The sequence below is a fragment of the Oncorhynchus gorbuscha genome, linkage group LG13 (genome assembly GCF_021184085.1).
Source record: "Oncorhynchus gorbuscha isolate QuinsamMale2020 ecotype Even-year linkage group LG13, OgorEven_v1.0, whole genome shotgun sequence".
NCBI lineage: Eukaryota > Metazoa > Chordata > Actinopteri > Salmoniformes > Salmonidae > Oncorhynchus > Oncorhynchus gorbuscha.
This window is the reverse complement of record NC_060185.1, coordinates 80,571,466-80,594,911: the sequence shown is the minus strand read 5'-3', so window position 1 is coordinate 80,594,911 and position 23,446 is coordinate 80,571,466. Positions and strand designations below refer to the sequence as shown.

The window sequence follows — 23,446 nt, the reverse complement described above, 5'->3', positions numbered from 1 at the left end:
TCCTAACTGCATTACTCTTCAAATTGCTATGTTTGAATTTTATCTTTGAACTTAACAATCATGATTGTGTTTGATTTGTTATTTTAGTGAGATGAGTCTGTTATCTCACATACAAGACCGAATCCAAGGTGTTCAAACTGCGTACAGTGGCCATTTTACCATTGTTCAACCAGATGGATGTGAGACCAGGGTGATGTCAGAGGGCCAGAATTGCATGTACCATGCCTTAATCCAGGCAACATCCAGAAGCCAGGAGCAGGACATCAAAGAACAGGCAAGGATTCTGCGCAAAAAAGTACAAAGCGAGGTTAGTCATGGAGTTCACATTCCATATTTCATGTAAAACTTTCAAGTATTTTCTAAGAGAGCCATATGGATCTCTATAGTAGTTTATATGATACTGTAGGTGATGGGAGGCTGTATCCCACTGTTGCAGGAGTATGTTGACACAAATTAGTAATATTTTATTATATTTAATATTTTATTAGAGTAGATAGCATAACTTCACATATCTATATGCTGTACATTGACTCCTGTAAGGAGATTACACTAGAAAAGCAGTCAAACTGCATTGTGTAGGTTCCGGTGTTGTGATTTGACATACAGTACAGAGTGACGAGGAAAGGTATGTGCGTAAATTATGGTTGCAGGAGTGCGTAATGCAGGGGGATGAGCGGGAGCAGGCATGACACATTCAAGGGTTTTTCTTTATTTTGACTATTTTCTACATTGTAAAATAGAAGTGAAGACATCAAGCCTATGAAATAATACATGGAAGCATGTAGTAACCAAACATTGTTAAACAAATCAAAATACAGTTGTAGTCGGAAGTTCACATACATTAGGTTGGAGTCATTAAAACTCAATATTCAACCACTCCACAAATTTGTTGTTTAACAATCTATAGTTTTGGCAAGTCTGTTAGGACATCTACTTTGTGCATGACACAAGTCATTTTTCCAACAATTGTTTACAGAGAGGTTATTCCACTTATAATTCACAATTCCACTGGGTCAGAAGTTTACATACACTAAGTTGACTGTGCCTTTAAACCGCTTGGAAAATTTCAGAAAATGATGTCATGGCCTTACAAGCTTCTGAAAGGCTAATTGACATAATTTGAATCAATGAGAGGTGTATCTGTGGATGTATTTCAAGGCCTACGTTAACTCCGTGCCTCTTTGCTTGACATCATAGGAAAATCAAAAGAAATCAGCCAAGACCTTAGAAAAAGGTTATAGACCTCCACACGTCTGTTTCATCCTTGGGAGCAATTCATGAACGCCTGACGGTACCACGTTCATCTGTACAACCAATAGTACGCAAGTATAAACACCATGGGACCAAGCAGCCATCATACCGCTTGGGAATGGGAGACACGTTCTGTCTCCTAGAGATGAACATACTTTGGTGCGAAAAGTGCAAATCAATCCCAGCAAAATACCTTGTGAAGATGCTGGAGGAAACAGGCACAAAAAGTATCTATATCTACAGTAAAAATGAGTCCTATATCGACATAACCTGAAAGGCCGCTCAGCAAGGAAGAAGCCACTGCTCCAAAACCGCTATAAAAAAAGCCAGACTACGGTTTGCAACTGCACTTGGGGACAAAGATTGTACTTTTGGAGAAATGTCCTCTGGTCTAATGAAACAAAAATAGAACTGTTTGGCCATAATGACCATCGTTATTGTTGGGAGGAAAAAGGGGAGGCTTGCAAGCCGAAGAACACCATCCCAACCCTGAAGAACGGGGGTGGCAGCATCATGTTGTGGGGGTGCTTTGCTGCAGGAGGGACTGGTGTACTTCACAAAATAGATGGCATCATGAGGCAGGAACATTATGTGGCTATATTGAAGCAAAATCTCAAGACATCAGTCAGGAAGTTAAAGCTTGGTCGCAAATGGGTCTTCTAAATGAACAATGACCCCAAGCATACTTCCAAAGTTGTGGCAAAATGGCTTAAGGACAACAAAGTCACGGTATTGGAGTGACCTTCACAAAGTCCTGACCTCAATCCTATAGAAAATGTGTGGGCAGAACTGAAAATCGTGTGCGAGCAAGGAGGCCTAACTGAAAAAGTTACACCAGCTCTGACTCAGTTACACCAGCTCTGTCTGGAGGAATGGGCCAAAATTCACCCAACTTATTGTGGGAAACTTGTGGAAGGCCACCCAAAACTGACTCAGTTATATCAGCTCTGTCAGGAGGAATGGGCCAAAAATCGTCCCAACTTATTGTGGGAAGCTTGTGGAAGGCTACACAAAATGTTTAACCCAAGTTAAACAATTTAAAGGCAATGCTAACAAATACTAATTGAGTGTATGTAAACTTCTGACACACTGGGAATGTGATGAAAGAAATAAAATATTAAATAAATCCTTCTCTCTACTATTATTCTGACATTTCACATTCTGAAAATAGTGGTGACCCTAACTGACCTAAAACAGGGAATTTTTACTCAGATTAAATGTCAGGAATTGTGTAAAACTGAGTTTAAATGTATTTGGCTACGGTGTATGTAAACTTCCGACTTCGACTGTATATGTAAGATGGCTAAGTAAAGAGAAAGTATTATTTGTGCCCTAAGAGCTCTGTCACTTTCCAGACTTGGCAGTTTTTCAACCAGCTTCACTTCGGATGCTTTTCCAACAGTTTTGAAGGTTTTGAAGGAATTCCCACATATGCTGAGCTGATATGTAACTAAATGTCTAGAATTAAAACAATATTAAAAATTCCAAAAGTTGGCCGAACTAATTATAAGGCTCTGGGCACACTCCTACTGTCCATCATGCCCATTTTCGGTTGTCTGATAGAGACATTTTGGTTTGGTCTGTTTCATGTTCGGAAAATAAATAAGTATATATTTTTAAACCACAATGAACCCTCTGGTTTCTTCATGCTTCAGTCCTAAGCAGAAAGTGACCTTCAGACTTTATATAGAGCATTATTTAATGTGTATAACATAATTACAGTGTAAAACTTTTCGCTGGAGTTACAGTATTGTACTGGCACCACGATTGCCAGACAGTTATTGTATTTTGCCTATACTGTACCATAAAACAAGCAAAGAGATACTGGAAAACACAAACCAATACAGTTCTGTATTTTTACTGTATTAACTACATTACTTCCACAGCAATAGCATCTTAACGTTTACAGTAAATTACATGTTACTGTAGGTTTAAAACTTAGCCCTGTCGATTGTCATAGTTACCACGACGACCGACCAAACTAATTTCATCTTTCAATCGCCCACGTGGGTTTAACCAATGAGGAGGTGGCACGTGGGTATCTGCTTCTATAAGGGAGAGGCAGGACCACGATCAGCGTCACAAATAGAAATTACTTCTATTTTACATGCTGACCACACTCCTTGCGTCGTGTGTGTGAGTGTTGCAAAATAAATGTAAACATACACGTTATTCAATTATTGCACCCACACTGCTCTTGCGCGCCAACGAGCATCTTTGTTGCCAAGGGCTAAAATAGAAGTCAGTTCTATTTGTGATGCTGATCGCGGTGCAAGTCCTGCCTCTCCCATCTCCTCATTGGTTTATAGAAGCAGATACCCACATGCCATCTCCTCATTGATTATACCCACGTGAGTGATTGAAAGATGAACTGAGTTCGGTTCGGGGATTAATTGTTGGAGTAGAGGACCTTGTGCATTTCAGGTAAAATGTCCTGGGATATAAACGTTGTTTATGTCCCAGGACAAATTGCTAGCAACTGCAAACTAGCTAAATTGCAGTTGCCTCAAAAAAGAGACCCTCCTAGAAAGTCAATTAAATCAATAGACCCAAGATCTCCAAGCAAGACAGGCTGTGTAGTTGGCACAACTTTACAACTAATAATTAAGGCTTATCAAACAATTATTTTTGTATAAAGCCAGAAAACACAATACATTTCTGAAACAGACAATCATTTTTTCAAAGGCATGGGCCAAGATTATATGAATAATAAAGCCAGAAGTGTAAGAGACAGATTTAAGCAAATTATTGAGAATCGGATTCTGTCAAAACAATCAATCAATGTCAGCACTAGAGCTATAGCAGTTTCAAATCAATAGTAGAGGAAAATCTGTCAACTTTCAAAATGTTTTGTTAAAATGTTGGACAGTTCTGATGACAAACTGGTGCCAATATTCACTAGAAATAAGGAAAAGTTAACTGAAAAGCTGAAAAGCTTGTGCGATCTGGCTATTTTTTTGTTGTTGCTTTGTTCAGTCACTTTATTATCACAACTTTATTATCCATAACGTAAAGTGAATGAATATACAACAGACATGTTACCAACAGATAGGCAAACAGGGAAAAGATTGCTTCTCCCCTCACTGTGTGTGTGTGTGAGGACCAAATTCTCTTTCTCTCTGGCTTTCCATGTGTTCTGCCTCCAGACCAAACTCCTCAGAAATGATACATGATGTTGAAGCCTAGGAAGAGGAAAACGGCCACTACAAAATAAAAATATTCAATCAAAAGTTTAGCATCGTTATAGGGGAAAATGTTATCGAGAACCTTTTATCACCCAGCGCATGAATAGGGAGCACAACCTTTGGGAGTAGAGAAATTGATATTGTGACACTATTTATGCTTACTGACTTCAATTATTTCCTCAAACAGGTTCAGGAAAACCTCCCAACCTACTGTGAGTTAGTAAAACTCCAGAAGCGCTATGATAATGTTATGGATCCTGGAAAATATTCCATATTGGGAGGGGCAAGGCCAGAAAAGAAGATTATCAGCCAGGACTACAGGGATGCCATCGCACCTATGACGGAAACCGACTATACCATTACCCAGCTTTACGACCTTGGTTATGTTGCCACATACAAAGAGTAAAGTAGTTTCATCTTCATTTGGATACCGATTACATAGATGATTTAGAGACACTCAGGATACAATTGTAAAAGAAATGAGTTCTCTAATCATATGAAAATTAATTTAGAAATGTATTATTTCTACACTCAGGAAATGTCTTCAAAATATCAATAAAGGTCATGTTTCAATATTCAAGACTGTTTCGAAGACTCTTAGCTGCTTGATACTGTACATATGGCCCCTGATATGTCTCATGCACTTTCTTTTTCTCTTCCCTCAAAAGTGTAAGAAACACCATATTGTCTGGAAGGTACGCTGTGGAAGCCGACCACATCATACCAAAGGACACATTAAGGAAGGCACTAGTACACCGTGACTTGGAAAAACTCAAGAGTAAGAATTCACAACTTTATGCTCTAGTAACAAGTATTCAATCGGACCCAAACGGAAGATGCCACCTTGTCATGCAGGTTCTCTACCAACATCACCGCACTGCCTTGACAACTGGCAATTGCATTGAGGCCAAACAGTGCAGGTGAGTCAGCAGGTGTGAGATGTTTGCATGTACATCTGCACTGGGCGTGCAAGTGAATCTGTTTCAGAGTACAGTGGATTTATTTATGAAAGCATGAATAAGAATATGTCCCTTTTTAACCTTAAAGTCTTCTAGAATGTTGCCCACCCATCCCTGGACCCTCTCTCTGCCCCATTTACCAACAGGGCACTGCTGGCTGACACACTCGTAAGTGGGAATGCTGAGAAGATGCTGAAGCAGGCCATGATTATGGCCAATCCTGTGTCCTCCCAGATGCTTAGGGATAAAGCAGGTATCGACATCACAAGCTTGTCTACTGCTGTCCATTCCCTACTGCTCTGTTTATTCCATGTTGCTCCATGCATTCCCCACTGCTTAATCCATTCCCCACTGCACTATTCACTCTCTTATTCAACATCCATTCTCTACTCCAGTGCTCTTTAATTCTATGTAACTGCTTAAATTTGGATGAGTATTTTTATTCAGAGGACTTACCAGTTTATTGTACATGTTTACCCTACACCTAGGCCTCATAAACCGCTCGTCCATTGGAAAACATCAAGACTTTTCAGAAAATGGGACAAACTGCTACTACAAAGCTGGGTTCATGAATGTGTTCAGTGAGTATCTGAACATTGGCATCATTGACCAGAACCAGCATACGAGGCTAAAGTCATGGGCCAAAGAAAACAGGCACCAGGACATAAACACAGAGGAGTTTAGAGAGATACAAAGAATAGTCGGAGGACAACAAGGTGAGAAATCGAGGAAACATGTGAGAGGAAACATGCTCGGACCACAGACACATCAAAGCCCCTGACAAAGAGGGAATATTCTCTCTCCTTGTATCCTATAGTCATTTACACAGAATTTAGATCATACATTTAATTATGTTTGTTAAGGAAAAACATAAGAGCATGTAGACATCAGCTGTATATTAATGACCAATGTAGGGTCTTTGTAAGCCTTGAATGTCACATGCTGGAGAATGGTGAATGATTTCTTATGTTTCTTCATGAGGGACTTGGTTTTCTATTTGGTACATAAAAAAGGTAAAGACCCAACTTTCTGTTCAAGTCATAGGCCTCTCTCCCTCATCAATATTGACATGAAATTGTACGCCAAGGTTCTAGCCAAACACCTTGAAACTATTTTGCAAAAACTAGTTCATCCTGGATTGTCAAATATCGATAGGCGTCAGACAATTGGAGATGTCTCCTACGTATAATACAAATTACACCTGATATACCATCCTCCTGTGCAGTCCTGTCAATTTATGCAGAGATGGCCTTTGACTGTCTCGGTTGGTTCTACCTCTGGTAAACTATGGAACATATGGGATTTGTTTATGACTATGTTGAAGACACTGTATAGTAACCCCTCTTTAATGGTCTTGAGAGTGTGATGGAAATGTGATACATTTGCTTTTCTTATAACTAATGTCTGTGTTCTATTCATGTGCTGTTCTATAAACCAATTTCTGTGTTCATGCAAGTGACTGACTGAACGAACCCTCACTATCAGTAACTGCAATTTAGCAGTACGTCCAGACCTTGTTTTGAGAATGAAAGACGTCTCAGCTTAGAGAGTATTGGTCAGTCACATGTTATGAACCAGTATTGGTCGGTCATGTGAATGAAACAAAACACTATTAATGAATGAATTATGCTAAATCATGCAAATGTAACTTGTCTGTGTATAGCCGTATATAAGACAACTGCTGGGACTGCCCAGGCAGAGCTTCTGACCGACGTTCACAATAGTGCATTAAGTTTGTTGGAACCTCTCCAGCGTGCTGACAAATAAACATTGATTCATTTAAGATTTACTTCGAGTGTCCCTGTGTAAAATTCCACAACAATGTGTAACCAGTGCTCCTCAGTTTGCCATCAAACGGTGATCTCGTCAAGGCTGTCCAGTGTCCAGTCTCCTATTTGCCATATCACTGGCACCTTTTGGAAGAAATACAAATGTCAATCCTACTTCAATCGAGTACAGGCTTAACTGAATGACAGAGACAAAATGCAATCTAGAATTTTATTGAATTGTTTGGGGTAGGCCTCGTCTCTGAGGAATGCTCCTTGGCGTCAGATGCTGATGACAGGTTACCTTATGCTAGGGCAGTTGGCATCAACCCCCCCAAAAAATACATTACTCACCAGGGAGAAGGGACACATAGAGCAATGGTTGGATATTAAGACACTGGTAATTAGATGTAAAAGAGATGCATGCAAAGACTAGAACAAAAGTGCAATTATACTGTATACTGTAATGGAAAGTATTATATGAAATGTGTGTTAATTACATCTAACCAACCACACATGATGTAATGCAATATGTATGATTAACGTGAAACTCCAGATGAGTTTGAATCCAATAGTGCAGATCTTCAATCAAAACATAATATTAGATCAAATAAATCTGAATGAACAAATAGAACAACAATTACATATTTAATTTATTTCATAAACAAAGTTATGCAACACCTAATGCCCCTGTGTGAAAAGGTAATTGCCCCCTTACACTCAAAAACTGGTTGTTTAGCTGCAATGACTGCAACCAAATGCTTCCTGTAGTTGATGATCAGTCTCTTGTGTCGAGGTATTTTGGCCCATTGCTTTAACTCAGTGACATTTGTGGCTATTCAAGCATGAACTGCTCGTTTCAAGTCCTGCCACAACATTTAATTAGGATTAGGTCTTAGGTCTTTGACGTGGCCATTCCAAAACGTCAAATTTGTTGCTTTTTGACCATTTTCATGTAGACTTGATGGTGTGTTTTGGATCACTGTTTTGCTGCATGACCCAGCAGCGCTTCAGCTCACAGATGGATGGCCTGGCATTCTCCTGTAGAATTCTCTGATACAGAGCGAGCAGAATTCATGGTTCCTTCTATTAAGGCAAGTTGTTCAGGTCCTGAGGCAGCAAAGCATCCCTAAACCATCACACTACCACAACCATGCTTGACCGTTGGTATGAGGTTCTTACTGTAGAATACAGTGTTTGGTTTTTGCCAGACATAATGGGACCCATGTCCAAAAAGTTATGTCCATAGAACATTCTTCCAAGGTGCTTCCAAGTGTTTTTCCACTCAATTGTCCAGTGTTGGTGATCGCGTGCCACTGGAGCCGCAATAGCCCATCTGTGACAAGGACCGACGAGTTGTGTGTTCCGAGATGCCGTCCTGCAAACAACTATTGTATTGCGCTGTTTTTGCCTGTTTGTGGCCCGCCTGTTAGCTTGCACAATTCTTGCCATTCTCCTTTGACCTCATCAACTAGTTGTTTTCGCCCACAGGACTGCCGCTGACTGGATGGATTTTGTTTATCGCAAAATTCTCGGTAAACCCTAGACACGGTCTTGCATGAAAAGACCAGGAAGCCGGACGTTTCTGAGATACTGGAACCGGCGCGCATGGCACCGATGATGATGAGGATACCATACTTAAGTTGGTTAGGTCATTAGTTTTGCCCATTCTAAGATTCAATCAAACAGTAACTGGATGCCTTGATGCCTGTCTGCCTGCTTTATATAGAAAGCCACAGCCATGTGACTCACTGTCTTTAGGAGCTAACCATTTTCTTGAACCAGGTGGTGTACCTAATAAACTGACAAAGAGGACTCCCACTCTTTCTATTCTGGTTAGCGACAGTTTGCTCTGTTCTGTGAAGGGAGTAGTACACATAATTGTATGAGATCTAAAGTTTCTTGGCAATTTCTCACATGGAATAGCCTTAATTTCTCAGAACAAGAATAGACTGACGAGTTTCAGAAGAGATTTCTTTGTTTCTGGCCATTTTGAGCCTGCAATCGAACCCACAAATGCTCCAGATACTCAACTAGTTTAAAGAAGGCCAATTTTATTGCTTCTTTAATCCGAACAACAGTTTTCAGCTGGGCTAACATAATTGCATAAGGCTTTTCTAATGATCAATTAGCCTTTTAAAATTATAAACTTGGATTAGCTAACACAACTTGTCAATGGAACACAGGAGTGATGGTTGCTGATAATGGGCGTCTGTACGCCTATGTAGATATTCCATTTAAAAAAAATCTACAGTAATTTATACAGTAATTTACAACATTAACAATGTCTACACTGTAGTTCTGATCAATTTGATGTTATCTTAATGGACAAAAAATGTGCTTTTCTTTCAAAACGAAGACATGACATGGGGTGGAAGACAAGGTTTACGGGAGTGGGGGGTGGAGGGGGTTAGATGTAGACATGTTGGCTGGGTGGGGTGCAGGGAAAGGGATGGGAGGTTGGATGGAGACATGTTGATTTGGTGGGGTTGGGGGGAAAGAATGGGAGGTTGGATGGAGACATGTTGGGGGAAATGTAGGTTGGGGGTGGAGGCCTACTTATTTTTTGTTTTTCCTGTTTATACTGAATTTATTATTACTTAATTATTACTGTATATATTTCTTATCTATCTTTTGAGGTGCAGCCCATGTGTACATATAAACTGAATATATTAATGGAAAATGAAGCTCTGCGCTGCACTGTAGGCTAAAGGAGCAAATGGAGCAATCTGCAGATAACAGCACATCCTCCCCTGCTGTTACCAGGGATACTGCACATCCTCCTCTGCTGTTAACCAAGTAACCACACATCCTCCCCTGATGAGACAAAGATGGTAATGGTATAATCACCCAGTTGGGAATATTAACAGATCATTATATGGTGATAAACTCCCCAGATCAGCATAAATACCATACAGTTAGACAAACCACATTTTTACATGTGTGCTAGACATTGGTGGAAATATATTGTTATTGATGCTTTGTTAATACAGACTAAAATAGATGTCCTAGGTGGCAAATAATGATTACAAGTCAAGGTACAGTCCTAATCCATTGCAAACACGCCAAGATGCATAAATCTACATTGAAATGTCATAACATGTCAAATATAATCACATGCCTTGGGGGTGTGGGTGGGGGGCATTAGTGATGAACTGACTGTAAATGGTCCAAATAGTTAATGATGTGGGATTGCAGAGCATGCTGGCACATTTGATAATCCCCCTGTAATGAGAATACACTGGATATCACTGGCTTTGTTCATATTCCGGCATTACACACTGAGCTTATTAATGATCACAACAGTAACCATACAGCTACGAGGCAGGACACGACTACCAGGCATGCAGTCTCCTATTTCCCTTTTACTGCAGTGGAATAAATCAGTGTTTGAAACAAATGTATACTCCTCACACACATGGTTATGAAATTAAAAATTAGAAGATACCTGTACCTTCTGTAGCTCAGTTGGTAGAGCATGGTGCTTGTAACGCCAGGGTAGTGGGTTCGATTCCCGGGACCACCCATACGTAGAATGTATGCACACATGACTGTAAGTCGCTTTGGATAAAAGCGTCTGCTAAATGGCATATATTATTATTATTATTATTAAATAATGAGTGTGCATCCCAGTATTACACTTTATATACATCACAGAAGACTCATATATAACAAAAACGTTTGACATTAAAACATTGGAATTTCAACTGGATTTTTAAAATAATATTTATAAATTATGACATTTTTTAAATGTTAACATTCCACCCACTAGGTCACCTTACTGCAGGAACGGCTACAGAAGAAGACAAATAAGAATAAGAAAGCCTCAGTAAGGATGTTCCTAATGGGTACCCTATTCACTATTTAGTGCACTACTTTTGACTAGGGCCCATAGGGCTCTGTTCACTATACAGTGCATTCGGAAAGTATTCAGTCCCATTGACTTTTTCCACATTTTGTTATGTTACAGGCTTATTCTAAAATTGATTAAATTGTTATTTTTTTCTCATCAATCTACACACAATACAATACCCCATACTAACAAAGCAAAAAATATTGTTGTAAAAACTGAAATATCACATTTACATAAGTATTCAGACCCTTTACTCAGTACTTTGTTGAAGCACTTTTGGCAGCGACTACAGCCTCGAGTCGTCTTGGGTATGACTCTACAAGCTTGTCACACCTGTATTTGGGGAGTTTCCATATGGTAGACTTGAATGACTATTTATTTAGTTTCATTCCACAATGGTATTATATTTCTTCAATATCAACTCACAGTGGTAAAGAAGTGTCCCCACTAGACATTGATTTCAAACAGTTAATTCAGAATCCCATAGAGCGAGAGGTTATAGAATGTTCTATATAGAGAGAGACAGGTTATTTTAATAGTATGCCATACAGAGCATTCAGAAAGTATTCAGAGCCCTTTTTACTTTATCCACATTTTGTTATGTTACAGCCTTATTCTAATGATCAATTTAAATACATTTAATCAATCTACACACTACCCACTACCCGAACTACAAAGCAAAAACAGGTTTTTAGACATTTTTGCATGATATTGTCACGAACCTCGCCGAAGATGGTGCCTCTTCCTGTTCGGGCTGGTGCTCAGCGGTTGCCGGCCTATTAGCTGCCATCGATTCCCTTTCGGTTTGTTTTGGGTTATTGGGTACACCTGTTTTGTTTGTAGGGTATTTAAGGGCACTAGGCCCGCTGGGTATTTGTGCGGGCTTGTTTTTGTTACTCTGTGTTTGATGGTGTGAGTTATTTGTGTATTTATTCTCCGGACTATTTTGTCCTGTTGTTTAGACTGGCAACTTATATATGCCCTGTGTGTTGGAGTGACTGCTTTGTTGCGCTGGGGAATACATTTGAAAAAAGACTGAACCCTGTTCTCTGCGCCTGATTCCACACACCACTCCTAGTTGATCATAACAGATATTGTCATTTCCGGTCACAACTTTCAGACTTGTTTACGTGTTGCTGTGCGTTTTGTTGCCAACCTTACTTTGCAACCTGACAACTTTACAGTTTTTACTTTTTAATTACCACTTATATTTTTAGTTTTTCCCTCACTCAAATATTTTTTTTTCATTCAACTTTTTTACTCCAGACGCTTTATCTGGGCGTGATTCGTCAGGACCTTTAACACCGAAGCTAAGTAGTAACATTAACATGATGCCTTCTAATTGCAGTCGCTGTACTCATAATATACAGGACAACGATCGCCTTATGGCGAGGATAGCTGTGCTGCAAGCCCAGCTTCAGACGCAATCGTTAGGGAAGGGTAATTTCAGTGTAGGAAAGGATGAAACAGCATCTGTGCCACCAGTAAGTGGACGGTAGACGTCATTTCCGGTCACAACTTGCAGGCTTGTTTTCAAATTGCTGTGCGTTTTGTTGCCAACCTATTTTGCTACCTGACAACTTTACGGGTTTCACTTTTTAATTACCGTTCATATATTTATTTTTTCCTCGACTTTTTCACTCCGGACGCTTTATCTGGACACGATTCGTCAGGACCTCCAACAGCCGAAGCTAAGTAGTAACATTAACATGATGCCTTCTAATTGCTCTGTCCTCGCCTTACGGTCGAGGATAGCTGTACTGCAAGCCCAGCTTCAGACCAATCGTTAGGCAAGGGTAATTTCAGTGTAGGAAAGGATGAAACAGCGTCTGTGCCACCAGTAAGTACAGATAGTAGTATAAATCCCCTGGCACAGTCCCCGCAGCCGGACAACTTTCTCACGGTTTCTGGAAGGAAATGCTGTAGGAAGCTCAACCGGTGTCAAGCTCATTCAGCAGACAGAAACTTTCAACCGGTTCTCCCCATTAACAGGTCGGTGTCAGAGGCCGAGTCTTCTCTGGTCTCTACTCCTGTACGGGGTCTGAGAATTTGCTTCCCACCATTAGCTCTGACAAATTGAAAACTCTAGTCATTGGCGACTCCATTACCCGCAGTATTAGACTTAAAGCGAATCATCCAGCGATCATACACTGTTTACCGGGGCAGGGCTACCGACGTTAAGGCTAATCTGAAGATGGTGCTGGCTAAAGCTAAAACTGGCGAGTGTAGAGAGTATAGAGATATTGTTATCCACGTCGGCACCAACGATGTTAGGATGAAACAGTCAGAGATCACCAAGCGCAACATAGCTTCTGCGTGCATATCAGCTAGAAAGATGTGTCGGCATCGAGTAATTGTCTCTGGCCCCTCCCAGTTAGGGGAGTGATGAGCTCTACAGCAGAGTCTCACAACTCAATCGCTGGTTGAAAACTGTTTTCTGCCCCTCCCAAAAGATAGAATTTGTAGATAATTGGCCCTCTTTCTGGGACTCGCCCACAAACAGGACCAAGCCTGACCTGCTGAGGAGTGACGGACTCCATCCTAGCTGGAGGGGTGCTCTCATCTTATCTGCCAACATAGACAGGGCTCTAACTCCTCTAGCTCCACAATGAAATAGGGTGCAGGCCAGGCAGCAGGCTATTAGCCAGCCTGCCAGCATAGTGGAGTCTGCCACTAGCATAGTTAGTGTAGTCAGCTCAGCTATCACCATTGAGACCGTGTCTGTGCCTCGACCTGGGTTGGGCAAAACTAAACATGGCGGTGTTCGCCTTAGCAATCTCACTAGGATAAAGACCACCTCCATTCCTGTCATTACTGAAAGAGATCATGATACCTCACATCTCAAAATAGGGCTACTTAATGTTAGATCCCTTACTTCAAAGGCAATTATAGTCAATGAACTAATCACTGATCATAATCTTGATGTGATTGGCCTGACTGAAACATGGCTTAAGCCTGATGAATTTACTGTGTTAAATGAGGCCTCACCTCCTGGCTACACTAGTGACCATATCCCCGTGCATCCCGCAAAGGCGGAGGTGTTGCTAACATTTACGATAGCAAATTTCAATTTACAAAAAAAAAAAATGACGTTTTCGTCTTTTGAGCTTCTAGTCATGAAATCTATGCAGCCTACTCAATCACTTTTTATAGCTACTGTTTACAGGCCTCCTGGGCCATATACAGCGTTTCTCACTGAGTTCCTGAATTCCTATCAGACCTTGTAGTCATTGCAGATAATATTCTAATCTTTGGTGACTTTAATATTCACATGGAAAAGTCCACAGACCCACTCCAAAAGGCTTTTGGAGCCATCATCGACTCAGTGGGTTTTGTCCAACATGTCTCTGGACCCACTCACTCTCACAGTCATACGCTGGACCTAGTTTTGTCCCATGGAATAAATGTTGTGGATCTTAATGTTTTTCCTCATAATCCTGGACTATCAGACAACCATTTTATTACGTTTGCAATTGCAACAAATAATCTGCTCAGACCCCAACCAAGGAACATCAAAAGTCGTGCTATAAATTCACAGACAACACAAAGATTCCTTGATGCCCTTCCAGACTCCTCTGCCTACCCAAGGACGCCAGAGGACAAAAATCCGTTAACCACCTAACTGAGGATCTCAATTTAACCTTGCGCAATACCCTAGATGCAGTTGCACCCCTAAAAACTAAAAAAATGTCTCATAAGAAACTAGCTCCATGGTACACAGAAAATACCCGAGCTCTGAAGCAAGCTTCCAGAAAATTGGAACGGAAATGGCGCCACACCAAACTGGAAGTCTTCCGACTAGCTTGGAAGGATGGTACCGTGCAGTACCGAAGAGCCCTTACTGCTGCTCGATCGTCCTATTTTTCTAACTTAATTGAGGAAAATAAGAACAATCCGAAATTCCTTTTTGATACTGTGGCAAAGCTAACTAAAAAGCAGCATTCCCCAAGAGAGGATGACTTGCACTTTAGCAGTGATAAATTCATGAACTTCTTTGAGGAAAAGATTATGATTATTAGAAAGCAAATTACGGACTCCTCTTTAAACCTGCGTATTCCTCCAAACCTCAGTTGTCCTGAGTCTGCACAACTCTGCCAGGACCTAGGATCAAGAGAGACGCTCAAGTGTTTTAGTACTATATCTCTTGACACAATGATGAAAATAATCATGGCCTCTAAACCTTCAAGCTGTATACTGGACCCTATTCCAACTAAACTACTGAAAGAGCTGCTTCCTGTGCTTGGCCCTCCTATGTTGAACATAATAAACGGCTCTCTATCCACTGGATGTGTACCAAACTCACTAAAAGTGGCAGTAATAAAGCCTCTCTTGAAAAAGCCAAACCTTGACCCAGAAAATATAAAAACTATCGGCCTATATCGAATCTTCCATTCCTCTCAAAGATTTTAGAGAAGGCTGTTGCGCAGCAACTCACTGCCTTCCTGAAGACAAACAATGTATACGAAATGCTTCAGTCTGGTTTTAGACCCCATCATAGCACTGAGACGGCACTTGTGAAGGTGGTAAATGACATTTTGATGGCATCGGACCGAGGCTCTGCATCTGTCCTCGTGCTCCTAGACCTTAGTGCTGCTTTTGATACCATCGATCACCACATTCTTTTGGAGAGATTGGAAACCCAAATTGGTCTACACGGACATGTTCTGGCCTGGTTTAGGTCTTATCTGTCGGAAAGATATCAGTTTGTCTCTGTGAATGGTTTGTCCTCTGACAAATCAACTGTACATTTCGGTGTTCCTCAAGGTTCTGTTTTAGGACCACTATTGTTTTCACTATATATTTTACCTCTTGGGGATGTTATTCGAAAACATAATGTAAACTTTCACTGCTATGCGGATGACACACAGCTGTACATTTCAATGAAACATGGTGAAGCACCAAAATTGCCCTCGCTAGAAGCATGTGTTTCAGACATAAGGAAGTGGATGGCTGCAAACTTTCTACTATTAAACTCGGACAAAACAGAGATGCTTGTTCTAGGTCCCAAGAAACAAAGAGATCTTCTGTTGAATCTGACAATTAATCTTAATGGTTGTACAGTCGTCTCAAATAAAACTGTGAAGGACCTCGGCGTTACTCTGGACCCTGATCTCTCTTTTGAAGAACATATCAAGACCATTTCGAGGACAGCTTTTTTCCATCTACGTAACATTGCAAAAATCAGAAACTTTCTGTCCAAAAATGATGCAGAAAAATTAATCCATGCTTTTGTCACTTCTAGGTTAGACTACTGCAATGCTCTATTTTCCGGCTACCCGGATAAAGCACTAAATAAACTTCAGTTAGTGCTAAATACGGCTGCTAGAATCCTGACTAGAACCAAAAAATTTGATCATATTACTCCAGTGCTAGCCTCTCTACACTGGCTTCCTGTCAAAGCAAGGGCTGATTTCAAGGTTTTACTGCTAACCTACAAAGCATTACATGGGCTTGCTCCTACCTACCTCTCTGATTTGGTCCTGCCGTACATACCTATACGTACGCTACGGTCACAAGACGCAGGCCTCCTAATTGTCCCTAGAATTTCTAAGCAAACAGCTGGAGGCAGGGCTTTCTCCTATAGAGCTCCATTTTTATGGAACGGTCTGCCTACCCATGTCAGAGACGCAAACTCGGTCTCAACCTTTAAGTCTTTACTGAAGACTCATCTCTTCAGTGGGTCATATGATTGAGTGTAGTCTGGCCCAGGAGTGGGAAGGTGAACGGAAAGGCTCTGGAGCAACGAACCGCCCTTGCTGTCTCTGCCTGGCCGGTTCCCCGTTTTCCACTGGGATTCTCTGCCTCTAACCCTGTTACGGGGCTGAGTCACTGGCTTGCTGGGGCTCTCTCGTGCCGTCCCTGGGGGATGCGTCACCTGGGTGGGTTGATTCACTGTTGTGGTCGGCCTGTCTGGGTTCCCCCCCACCCCTTGGGTTGTACCGTGTCGGAGATCTTTGTGGGCTATACTCGGCCTTGTCTCAGGATGGTAAGTTGGTGGTTGAAGATTTCCCTCTAGTGGTGTGGGGGCTGTGCTTTGGCAAAGTGGGTGGGGTTATATCCTTCCTGTTTGGCCCTGTCCGGGGTGTCCTCGGATGGGGCCACAGTGTCTCCTGACCCCTCCTGTCTCAGCCTCCAGTATTTATGCTGCAGTAGTTTATGTGTCGGGGGCTAGGGTCAGTTTGTTTATCTGGAGTACTTCTCCTGTCCTATTCGGTGTCCTGTGTAAATCTAAGTGTGCGTTCTCTAATTCTCTCCTTCTCTCTTTCTTTCTCTCTCTCGGAGGACCTGAGCCCTAGAACCATGCCCCAGGACTACCTGACATGATGACTCCTTGCTGTCCCCAGTCCACCTGGCCATGCTGCTGCTCCAGTTTCAACTGGCCTGGGCCCTAGGACCATGTCCCAGGACTACCTGACATGAGGACTCCTTGCTGTCCCCAGTCCACCTGGCCATGCTCCTGCTCCAGTTTCAACTGTTCTGCCTTACTATTATTCAACCATGCTGGTCATTTATGAACATTTGAACATCTTGGCCACGTTCTGTTATAATCTCCACCTGGCACAGCCAGAAGAGGACTGGCCACCCCACATATGCTCTCTCTAATTCTCTCTTTCTTTCTCTCTCTCGGAGGACCTGAGCCCTAGGACCGTGCCCCAGGACTACCTGACATGATGGCTCCTTGCTGTCCCCAGTCCATCTGACTGTGCTGCTGCTCCAGTTTCAACTGTTCTGCCTTATTATTATTTGACCATGCTGGTCATTTATGAACATTTGAACATCTTGGTCATGTTCTGTTATAATCTCTACCCGGCACAGCCAGAAGAGGACTGGCCACCCCACATAGCCCGGTTCCTCTCTAGGTTTCTTCCTAGGTTTTGGCCTTTCTAGGGAGTTTTTCCTAGCCACCGTGCTTTTACACCTGCATTGTTTGCTGTTTGGGGTTTTAGGCTGGGTTTCTGTACAGCACTTTGAGATATCAGCTGATGTACGAAGGGCTATATAAATAAATTTGATTTGATTTGAGATAGTAGTATAAATCTCCTCACATGGTCCCCACAGCCGGGCAACTTTCTCATGGCTTCTGGAGGGTAATGCTGTAGGAATGCTCCAACAGTGTCGCTCATTCCGTTGACAAACTTTCAACCGGTTTTCCCCATTAAGCAGCGTCTGAGGCCGAGCCTTCTCTTGTCTCTGCTCCTCCCGTTACGGGTCTGAGACGCCAAAGCTTCCCACCATTAGCTCTGACAAATTGAAACCCTAGTCATTGGCGACTCCATTACCCACAGTAGGGGTGGCAGGGTAGCCTAGTGGTTAGAGCGTTGGACTAGTAACTGGAAGGTTGCAAGTTCAAACTCCCAAGCTGACAAGGTACAAATCTGTTGTTCTGCCCCCGAACAGGCAGTTAACCCACTGTTCCTAGGCTGTCATTGAAAATAAGAATTTGTTCTTAACTGACTTGCCTGGTTAAATAAAGGTACAATTTTTTTGGGGGGACTCAAAACGAATCATCCAGCGATCATACACTGTTTACCAGGGGGCAGGGCTACCGACGTTAAGGCTAATCTGAAGATGGTTCTGGCTAAAGCTAAAACTGGTGAGTGTAGAGAGTATAGAGATATTGTTATCCACGTCGGCACCAACTATGTTAGGATGAAACAGTCAGAGGTCACCAAGCGCAACATAGCTTCAGCGTGTAAATCAGCTAGAATGATGTGTCAGCATCGAGTAATTGTCTCTGGCCCTCTCCCAGTTAGGGGGAGTGATGAGCTCTACAGCAGTCTCGCACCTCAATCGCTGGTTGAAAACTGTTTTCTGCCCCTCCCAAAAGATAGAATTTGTAGATAATTGGCCCTTTTTCTGGGACTCACCAACAAACAGGACCAAGCCTGGCCTGCTGAGGAGTGACGGACTCCATCCTAGCTGGAGGGGTGCTCTCATCTTATCTACGAACATAGACATGGCTCTAACTCCTCTAGCTTCACAATGAGATAGGGTGCAGGCCAGGCAGCAGGCTGTTAGCCAGCCTGCCAGCTTAGTGGAGTCTGCCACTAGCACAGTCAGTGTAGTCAGCTCAGCTATCCCCATTGAGTCCATGTCTGTGCCTCGACCTAGGTTGGGCAAAACTAAACATGGCGGTTTTCGCCTTAGCAATCTCACTAGGATAAAGACCTCCTCCAGTCTTGCCACTATTGAAAGAGATCGTGATACCTCACATCTCAAAATAGGGCTACTTAATGTTAGATCCCTCACTTCAAAGGCAGTTATAGTCAATTAACTAATCACTGATCATAATCTCGATGTGATTGGCCTGACTGAAACATGGCTTAAGCCTGATGAATTTACTGTGGAGGTGGCACTGGATAGACCGGACCGTGCAGGCGCACTGGAGCTCTTGAGCACCGAGCCTGCCCAACCTTACCTGGCTCGATGCCCACTCTAGCCCGGCCAATATGAAGAGCTGGTATGTACCGCACCGGGCTATGCACCCGCACTGGAGACACCGTGCGCTCCATAGCATGACACGGTGCCTGCCCGGTCTCTTTAGCCCCCCGGTAAGCACAGGAAGTTTGCGCAGGTCTCCTACCTGGCGTAGCCATACTCCCTGTGAGCCTCCCCCCAATACATTTTTGAGTTGACTCTCGGGTTTCCATCCGCGTCGCCGTGCTGCCTCTTCATACCAGCGCCTCTCCCCATATTCGCCTCCAGTTCTTCTTTGGGGCGTCGATATTCACCAGGCTGTGCCCAGGGTCCTTTTCCGTCCAATATCTCCTCCCAAGTCCAGAAGTCCTGTGATCGCTGCTCCTCACGATAAACAGGGGGAGTTGGCTCAGGTCTGAACCCTGACTCTGCCACACTCTCCCTGAGTCCCCCCCCCCCCAATACATTTTTGGGGCTGACTTTCGGGCTTCCTTGCCAACCGTGTTCCCTCGTATCGTCGGCTCCTCTTTCCGGCTGCATCTGCTCTCCTAAGTGCCTCCACCTGTTCCCATGGGAGGCGATGTCTTCCAGCCAGTATCTCCTCCCAAGTGTAACAACCCTTGCCATCCAAAACATCTTCCCATGTCCATTCCTCCTTTCGCTGCTTCTGTTGTCGCTGCCTGTCACCATGCTGCTTGGTTCTGGTGTGGTGGGTGATTCTGTTATGGTTTTCTTCCGTTGAAGGAGAGTCGGACCAAAATGCAGCGTGGTTCGTTCGACACATCTTTAATGAAGAAAAAACCACGAACAATACAAAAACAACAAACGGAACATGAAAACCTATACAGCCTATCTGGTGACAACTAACACAGAGACAGGAACAATCACCCACGAAATACTCAAAGAAAATGGCTGCCTAAATATGGTTCCCAATCAGAGACAACGATAATCACCTGACTCTGATTGAGAACCACCTCAGGCAGCCATAGACTATGCTAGACACCCCACAAAACCCCAAGACAAAAACGCACCACAAAAACCCATGTCACAACCTGGCCTGACCAAATAAATGAAGACAAACATACTATACTTCGACCAGGGCGTGACAGCTCCCTGGTATACAGAAAATACCAGAGCTCTGAAGCAAGCTTCCAGAAAATTAGAACGGAAATGGCGCCACACCAAACTGGAAGTCTTACAACTAGCTTGGAAAGACAGTACCGTGCAGTATCGAAGAGCCCTCACTGCTGCTCGATCATCCTATTTTTCCAACTTAATTGAGGAATATAAGAACAATCCAAAATTTATTTTTTATACTGTCGCAAAGCTAACTAAAAAGCAGCATTCCCCAAGTGAGGATGGCTTTCACTTCAGCAGGAATAAATTCATGAACTTCTTTGAGGAAAAGATCATGATCATTAGAAAGCAAATTACGGACTCCTCTTTAAATCTGCGTATTCCTCCAAATCTCAGTTGTCCTGAGTGTGCACAACTCTGCCAGGACCTAGGATCAAGAGAGAAACTCAAGTGTTTTAGTACTAAATCTCTTGACACAATTATGAAAATAATCATGGCCTTCAAGCTGCATACTGGACCCTATTCCAACTAAACTACTGAAAGAGCTGCTTCCTGTGCTTGACCCTCCTATGTTGAACATAATAAACGTCTCTCTGCGTACCAAACTCACTAATGTTTAGAAAAAGCTGTTGCGCAGCAACTCACTGCCTTCCTGAAGACAAACAGTGTATAAAAAATGCTTCAGTCTGGTTTTAAACCCCATGATAGTACTGAGACTGCACTTGTGAAGGTGGTAAATGACCTTTTAATGGTGTCAGACCAAGGCTCTGCATCTGTCCTCGTGCTCCTAGACCTTAGTGCTGCTTTTGATACCATTGATCATCATATTCCTTTGGAGAGATTGGAAACCCAAATTGGTCTACACGGACAAGTTCTGGCCTGGTTTAGATATTATCTGTCGGAAAGATAACAGTTTGTCTCTGTGAATGGTTTGTCCTCTGACAAATCAATTGTACATTTTGGTGTTCCTCATGTTCCGTTTTAGGACCACTATTGTTTTCACTATATATTTGACCTCTTGGGGATGTCATTCGAAAGCATAATGTTAACTTTCACTGCTATGCGGATGACAGCTGTACATTTCAATGAAACATGGTGAAGCCCCAAAATTGCCCTCACTAGAAGCCTGTGTTTCAGACATAAGGATGTGGATAGCTGCAAACTTCCTACTTTTAAACTCGGACAAAACAGAGATGCTTGTTCTAGGTCCCAAGAAACAAAGAGATCTTCTGTTGAATCTGACAAATTTACATTTACATTTACATTTACATTTAAGTCATTTAGCAGACGCTCTTATCCAGAGCGACTTACAAATTGGTGCATTCACCTTATGACATCCAGTGGGACAGTCACTTAACAATAGTGCATCTAAAACTTAGGGGGGGTGGGGTGAGAGGGATTACTTAACCTATCCTAGGTATTCCTTAAAGAGGTGGGGTTTCAGGTGTCTCCGGAAGGTGGTGATTGACTCCGCTGTCCTGGCGTCGTGAGGGAGTTTGTTCCACCATTGGGGGGCCAGGGCAGCGAACAGTTTTGACTGGGCTGAGCGGGAGCTGTACTTCCTCAGTGGTAGGGAGGCGAGCAGGCCAGAGGTGGCCTGTCGTCTCAAATAAAACTGTGAAGGACCTCGGCGTTACTCTGGACCCTGATCTCTCTTTTGATGAACATATCAAGACTGTTTCAAGGACAGCTTTTTTCCATACACGTAACATTGCAAAAATCAGAAACTTTCTGTCCAAAAATGATGCGGAAAAATGAATCCATGCTTTTGTTACTTCTAGGTTAGACTACTGCAATGCTCTACTTTCCGGCTACCCAGATAAAGAACGAAATTAACTTCAGTTAGTGCTAAATACGGCTGCTAGAATCCTGACTAGAACCAAATAATTTGATCATATTACTCCAGTGCTATAGCCTCCCTACACTGGCTTCCTGTTAAGTCAAGGGCTGATTTCAAGGTTTTACTGCTAACCTACAAAGATTTACATGGGCTTGCTCCTACCTATCTTTCCGATTTGGTCCTGCCGTACATACCTACCTACACATACGCTACGGTCACAAGATGCAGGCCTTCTAATTGTCCCTAGAATTTCTAAGCAAACAGCTGGAGGCAGGGCTTTCTCCTATAGAGCTGCATTTTTATGGAATGGTCTGCCTGCCCATGTGAGAGACGCAGACTCGGTCTCAACCTTTAAGTCTTTACTGAAGACTCATCTCTTCAGTAGGTCTTATGATTGAGTGTAGTCTGGCCCAGGAGTGTGAAGGTGAACGGAAAGGCTCTGGAGCAACGATCCGCCCTTGCTTTCTCTGCCCGGCCGGTTCCCCTCTCTCCACTGGGATTCTCTGCCTCTAACCCTACTACAGGGTCTGAGTCACTGGCTTACTGGTGCTCTTTCATGCCGTCCCTAGGAGGGGTGCGTCACTTGAGTGGATTGAGTCACTGACGTGATCTTCCTTTTCTGGGTTGGCGCCACCCCCTCGGGTTGTGACGTAGCGGAGATCTTTCTGGGATATACTCGGCCTTGTCTCAAGATGGTAAGTTGGTGGTTGAAGATATCCCTCTAGTGGTGCGGGGGCTGTGCCTTTGCAAAGTGGGTGGGGTTATATCCTTCCTGTTTGGCCCTCTCCGGGGGTATCGTCGGATGGGGCCACAAGGTGTCCTGACCCCTCCTGTCTCAGCCTCCAGTATTTATGCTGCAGTAGTTTATGTGTCGGGGGCTAGGGTCAGTTTGTTATATCTGGAGTACTTCTCCTGTCTTATCCGGTGTCCTGTGTGAATTTAAGTATGCTCTCCCTAATTCTCTCTTTCTCTCTTTCTTGCTCTCTCTCTGAGGACCTGAGCCCTAGGACCATGTCTCAGGATTACCTGGCATGATGACTCCTTGCTGTCCCCAGTCCACTGGTTGTGCTGCTGCTCCAGTTTCAACTGTTCTGCCT

At 42.9% G+C, this 23,446-nt stretch overlaps 1 protein-coding gene across 6 annotated transcripts in view; it reads left to right on the top strand.

The window, feature by feature from the left end:
- Positions 1-23,446, top strand: part of LOC123993582 (ecto-NOX disulfide-thiol exchanger 2-like) — a 345,502-nt gene that overhangs the window by 21,452 nt on the left and 300,604 nt on the right. For 3 of the 6 annotated variants that reach the window (XM_046295895.1, XM_046295894.1, XM_046295897.1), the window contains 5 exons: positions 88-307; positions 4,624-4,838; positions 5,105-5,356; positions 5,542-5,648; positions 5,884-7,184. The exons of 1 other annotated variant lie outside the window; for it this stretch is intronic. In XM_046295895.1, coding sequence (XP_046151851.1) covers positions 88-307; positions 4,624-4,838; positions 5,105-5,356; positions 5,542-5,648; positions 5,884-6,176 — 1,087 coding nt within the window. In that variant the 3' untranslated portion in view covers positions 6,177-7,184. Of the gene's footprint in view, positions 1-87; positions 308-4,623; positions 4,839-5,104; positions 5,357-5,541; positions 5,649-5,883; positions 7,185-23,446 lie in introns of those variants that run through there. 2 more of the 6 variants (XM_046295896.1, XR_006831472.1) reach the window with 2 other exon arrangements.